Source organism: Musa acuminata, chromosome BXJ1-7 (genome assembly GCF_036884655.1).
Source record: "Musa acuminata AAA Group cultivar baxijiao chromosome BXJ1-7, Cavendish_Baxijiao_AAA, whole genome shotgun sequence".
Taxonomy (NCBI): domain Eukaryota; kingdom Viridiplantae; phylum Streptophyta; class Magnoliopsida; order Zingiberales; family Musaceae; genus Musa; species Musa acuminata.
In genome coordinates this window covers 16629766-16636145 of record NC_088333.1, presented here as the reverse complement: position 1 = coordinate 16636145, position 6380 = coordinate 16629766, and the positions used below count along the sequence as shown (strand labels likewise).

The following is a 6380-nucleotide window of genomic DNA, read 5'->3' as shown; positions in this document are numbered from 1 at the left end:
TCCAAATCAAAGCTTAGAAAAGGCCAACCGTGGTGATCTATGATCAGATTCGATCGCCTCGTTCAAGTAGCGCAGGCGATTTGTGCGTCGCTGCTGCTTCTCTGTAGCATCAGATCAGTAGAGACTTCAGCCCTCTCCAGGAAAATGAAGAATAGATTTATTATATTACTTTGAAATTTTATTTAGTGATATACATAATATTTGGAGATGATTATGATGCAAATTTGTTCTCTCTTCTTTTCACTTTTTCACATTGAGAATCGTCTAACTTGGACATTGGACCAAGTGATTTTTCATTGTTTCATCAAACTCTGTGCCTCCTCAAAATAAATTCATGTCGTCGGACGATTCTCAAAGTACGACAAGATTAGATTATCTTCCAAATTCGAATTAATGGCCGATCTCAAAGTTGATTCGAAACTCCTGATCGTCAAAGTACGACATTTGGAATGGAGACAAAGCCAATTTACCACCCAACTTTTAATCGACGATCGACTATTTGTAATATGTTTTTTGTGTGACTGTTACATGCGAGAGAAGGGAGTCCCAACATTTACAAGAGCAGCACCAATCAAATCGTGCTGGTTTGGTAGGCTCAAAGTTAATTATGTGGCCAAAGTCGTTTTGAGGATGGATGGGTTGGTCTCACGCCTAATCAATCCCACTCCTAACACACCACACTCCACTGAGAGATCGATCATGTGCATGTCATCAAATCCATTTGGTTGGAGGAGCTGTTTACCTGCCTGTCGGCTCCGATCAGAATAAATACTCGCTACAATTCACTGGTATTCCATCAGATTCTTCTTCCTTTTTTATGTTGTCTCACTCCAAAGCCAAATACCGGTAGCGAGGTATTCAGCAGGGATGGGTCTTTAATACATTGCCCCCACCATAATAAGCACATGAACAACAAGTCACTAAGCCCACCATTATTGTAACCCCCAGTCTTCCATATCTAATACGCCACGAGTAAAAAAGGCGAATCCAAGCAGAGAGATATGCCACACAATAATACTGGTAGAAAGGCAATACCAATGCCAAAGTAACAACCCCCCTTCGCCCCCCGCCCCCTTCCCAAACGCTGCTCTCAGCTCCCTTTGCCTCCCCCATCCCCTCCCTTGTACTCCTACTCCTCCTCCTCCTCCTCCTCCTCCTCCTCCTCGTCGTTGTCGTCGTCAGCATCCATACCTCATACATATAGGCTTACTGATGGAGGACTCCGGCCGAGGAGGCCACCCGCTCCGGCCGTTAACGTGTCGCTGAGAGAAATGCGCGTCACCTTTCTTGGCGATATCTAGTTGTGATTAGAGAGGCTGTTGGTTGGTTGGAGGTGGCAGGGATGGCGACGGCGAACGCCTTGACGACGACGTCGGCGTCAACGACAACGATAGAGGCGCAAGCGGGAGGGGCGGGGGCAGAGGATGTGGCGGCGAAGGCGGTGAACAAGAGGTACGATGCGCTGATGACGGTGAGGAGCAAGGCGATCAAGGGGAAGGGAGCGTGGTATTGGGCGCACCTGGAGCCCGTATTGGTGCAGAGCTCCGATACGGGACTCCCCAAGGCCGTTAAGCTCCGGTGCTCCCTCTGCGACACCGTCTTCTCTGCATCCAACCCCTCCCGCACCGCTTCCGAGCACCTCAAGCGCGGTACCTGCCCCAATTTTTCCTCGTCCCTCTCCGCTGCTGCGCCGCCCTCCTCTGTAGTCCTGACTTCACCGTCGCCGAAGCCCATCTCCTCCATCCCCCCTTGCTCCTCTTCCCCCTCCCCGCTCCGTAACCACCACCAGCCGAACAGCCGGAAACGCTCCTCATCCTCTGTCGCCGTCGTGAGCCCTTCGCCGGCCCCATTCCACGCCCTCCACCTCGCCATCGTAGATCCTTCCCGCTTCTCCTCGTCGCCGACTACCCCTGCCGCAGCCGGCAGCGAAATCGACTACTCCAGCCCGCCCCCGCTGCCGCTTCCCCCGCCTCAGTCTCAGCTCGTCCTCTCCGGCGGGAAGGACGACCTCGATGCGCTCGCCATGCTGGAGGACAGCGTCAAGAAGCTCAAGTGCCCCAAGGCCTCCCATGGCGTGGCCCTCTCCAAATCCCAGGTCGACTCCGCCATCTCCCTCCTCACTGATTGGTTCCACGACTCCGCCGGCGTCGGCGCCGTCTCCCTGTTCTCCATCGAGCACCCCAAGTTCCGAGCCTTCCTCGGCCAGGTCGGCCTCCCGCCCATCTCCCCCCGTGACCTCGTCGGCCATCGTCTAGACGCCCGTTACGAGGAGGCCCGCGCCGACGCCGATGCCCGCATCCACGACGCGCTCTTCTTCCAGCTGGCCTCCGACGGCTGGAAGCCCCTCAACTCGGACGGCGACTCCATCATGAACGTCACCGTGAACCTCCCCAATGGAACCACTGTCTACCGCAGGTCCGTGCTCACCCACGGCCGAGCCCCGTCCAAGTACGCCGAGGAGGTGCTGTGGGACACCGTTGCGGAGATCACCGGCAATGCCGCCGTGCAGCGGTGCGCCGGAATCGTGGCGGACAAGTTCAAGTCCACGGCCCTTCGCGACCTGGAGAAGCAGAACCACTGGATGGTGAACCTCTCCTGCCAGCTTCAGGGCTTCCGCAGCCTCGTCAAGGACTTCGCTCGTGAGCTCCCGCTCTTCCATGCCGTGGCAACCAACTGCTGCAAGCTCGCCAGCTACTTCAACACCCACTCTGAGGTCAGAAGCATCTTCCACGGGTATCAGCTCCAAGAGCTGGACCACGCTGGCCTCCTCCGAGTGCCTCCCTCGGACCGCTCACTCGACGGAGGCGGCAATCACCTGTCCGCCTTCATGATGATGGAAGATATCTTGACCTCCGCTCGGGCCGTGCAGTCGGTGATCCTTCACGAGTCCTACAAGCTGATCTGCCTTACCGATCCTACCGCGAGAGAGTTGGCGGACGTGATCGGCGACATGGATTTCTGGAACAAATTGGGCGCAGCTCACTCGCTCGTCAAGCTGATCCAAGACATGGTTGGGGAGATGGAGACCGAGAGGCCACTCGTCGGGCAATGCCTACCGCTGTGGGAGGAGCTGCGGTCCAAGGTGAAGGGGTGGTGCGGTAGGTACTGCGTCGAGGAAGGGCCCGTGGAGAAGGTGATGGAGAAAAGGTTCAAGAAGAACTACCACCCGGCTTGGTCGGCGGCGTTCATACTGGATCCACTGTACCTGATGAAGGACGTGAGCGGGAAGTACCTTCCGCCGTTCAAGTGCTTGACGCCGGACCAGGAGAAGGACGTCGACAAGCTGATCACCAGGCTGGTTTCTCGCGAAGAAGCCCACATCGCGCTGATGGAGCTGATGAAGTGGAGGGCGGAGGGGTTGGACCCGCTGTACGCGCAGGCCGTGCAGGTGAAGCAGCAGGACCCGGTGACAGGGAAGTACAGGATCGCCAACCCGCAGAGCAGCCGGCTGGTGTGGGAGACGTGCTTGAGCGAGCTCAAGTCGCTGGGGAAGGTGGCCGTCAGGCTCATCTTCCTCCACGCCACCACCTGCGGGTTCAAGCACAGTCCCCGACTGACGCGGTGGGTGAGGCGCGTGCATGGGCGCTCCGGAGCCAGCATGGAGCGAGTGCGCAAGCTGGTGTTCGTGGCGGCCAATGCGAAGCTGGAAAGGGCAGATTTTTCGAACCAGGAAGACAAGGATATCACGTTGTTGTTGTTGGATGAGGAGGACGACGTTCCGAATGAACACAACGTTGTCGTCGAACGCTCATCGGTGTAACATTCCATTCCATTTCTTTTTCTATTTCGGCGTCTCTTGTAGGATTGGATTTGTAGAATTTTTCTGATTTTTTTTCCTATATATTTTGTCACTTTGATCGTGTTGCTTTCTCGGATCGTTTGGTATTCTGTGGTTGGTGGGAAGTGGGCATTAGGGATCTACTAAACAAGCTAACGCCTTCCCTCGGTTTCCGAATCGGATTCCGATTCGATTTGAATCCTATAAAAAAAAAAAAAAAATTGAAATGACAAAACAAAAAACACAAAATTCATAATATCTTATTTATATAATTTTTAGAGAGATAAATTAATCATTTATTCCTCAAGACATCATCAACCATACCCTTAGGACTCAAATGATTGATTAACCATTGGATCCATATCGTCGTCGGTTAGATCCCAATTCCAATCCGATTTAAGATTTAGATGTAAAAAACACTATTATTTTTTTTTTGTGTGTGGTTTAAAATTAAAAAAATATGAACAATAAAAGAGAATTTTATCTTTACCCATTTGTCATGTGTCAAATCTTTAATACTAAATATATCTTTAATAATAATATTTAAAATTAGCACTAACCAGTCTTATTGAACATTAGAATTCATCTCGACCTGTAAATTGAACATAACCTATATGGATTCTTAACTTGAACTTGAATTTAAGAGTTAGACAACCTCAACTTAAAATATGAGTATGAAAATCAAATAATAATATTGTGTTCTCTATTTTTCTAGATTTTTTTGAATTATTATTTTGATTTCAAGTACTTCTCTCCTCCTAACAAAGTAGTTGATTAGTCTTACCTAGTTCAAGTCCAGTTTATATGCATCTCGTCTTTGGCTATTAGATACTCATAATATATCGAGGCATCGATATTCTTTCACCTTTATGAAGATCAATTGCCAAAGCTCTCGATGAGATTCTTAAGATTGTTCTCAACTATTATGCTGGGATAGTGTTTTTATAGATAGGATTCTCCTACTCGATCACAATTAGGGAGATCTCAGTCAACATAGCATGTTCATTTTGTTATGTTTTCATCTTTATCAAGTATGTGATAGTCATATGCATTATTCTCCCTATCATAATAAAAGAAACGAAGATAATTATATATTCAAATAGAATTTTGTTTGATAAAAATAATTTTATTTTATTTGGTAAAGAAGTATGGATGATTCATTTAATTTACTTGTAAGGAGTTGACTTGATTAACAAGTCCTCGATCAGAAAGCATCAGCATATAATAGGCTAAGAAATACTAAGGAAAGATAGACTGGCCTCGACCAAATTATCAAGCTTGATATAAATTAAATATACTAAGAAAATATAGATAGTGTTTTCATAACCGAGACTCCCCTGCTCACCTATCTATGACTAAAGAATCTCAGTCAACATAGTAAATTTATTTTGTTATGTTTATATTTCTTTTATCGAGTATGTGATGACCATTTGTCTAGCTATAAAATAGAGCGCATGTTCTCACTATCATAATAAAAAAAATAAAAAATAAAGATAATTATATATTCGATAAGGATTTCGTTTGATATAAAATAATCTTACTTTACGGTAAAGAAGCATGAACGATTCATTTACTTTAGTTGCAAGGAGTTGACTTGATTAACAACAAGTCCTCGATCAGAAAGCATCAGCATATAAAGTTAACATTAATTAGTCACAGTCTAAACAATGTTGATCCGTCGATGGGCCAGTAACAAGTCCACCTCAATATTTGAGTCTTGACCTTATTATCGATGATACCATTGACTTCCATGTGGCTAATCAAAATGGGTGGGAAATTGATGTTCACTAACCATTCTATTTAAGTACAGGATTTAGTCATATAAAACATAAAACATGATCTTTTTCATTTCTCCCAACACATTTAATATTTATCCTTAGTTGATAGACAATGACAAGATTATTACTTCTTTGCAATATAGGATATCCGAGTTCAAGTTATAGAAATAATCTCTCTATAATTTAATATATATATATATATATATATATATATATATATATAATTTTATATTAATGATATACGAGGTATGTCGTCCTTCGTCTTCGTCATGGGCGAAGAATTATCATCAAATATAATGGCAAATTGGGTTCGTGCCAGCGGACACTTTATACAACCTCTTTTACCTGTTGCCATTGGAAAGAAGATAAATTAATGAGTGGGAATGGGCATTTGATACTGAATCCCGAGACTTGAGTCACCAAGATATGCCCACATTGCTCCTACAGATCACTTGTCATAAGGAGGCCATAATGCCTGTAAGCTTCGGCATTTCTGCTCGGCTGCTGCCTGTCATCAGTCGCTGTCTTCATCAACTAACGTCCGGAAATGCCTCCCACCGACGATGTTAATGCAGCTTCTCGAAAGCTCTCACCGTCATGACGAAGGATTCCTCCTCTCAATATCCTCGTTATTCTCGTCGTCATGTATAGTTGACACAAGTATGGGAACAAACTGGAAATCGATGCATGTGATGAAAGTTCAGCACGACCAAGTGTGGTGGAGGATCACTTTGAGGTTCGTCTGAAACACCTAAATCCATGAGTTTCAAGATGTGGATGGATATGCAAGTGTCAAATTGTTTCTTTCTTTATTTTGACTATAC

The 6380-nt window shown here is 46.6% G+C and overlaps 1 protein-coding gene across 1 annotated transcript; it reads left to right on the top strand.

Moving 5' to 3' along the window:
- The first annotated feature begins 1033 nt into the window (after positions 1-1033).
- Positions 1034-3860, top strand: LOC135678947 (uncharacterized). The gene has a single exon (XM_065192217.1). It carries the CDS (start codon positions 1343-1345, stop codon positions 3758-3760), a length of 2418 nt encoding a protein of 805 aa, XP_065048289.1. The 5' UTR covers positions 1034-1342; the 3' UTR covers positions 3761-3860.
- Positions 3861-6380: the final 2520 nt, after the last annotated feature.

Excerpts from the sequence above, each read along its gene's own strand:
- LOC135678947 (XM_065192217.1), top strand. The coding sequence starts at position 1,343 with ATGGCGACGGCGAACGCCTTGACGACGACGTCGGCGTCAACGACAACG.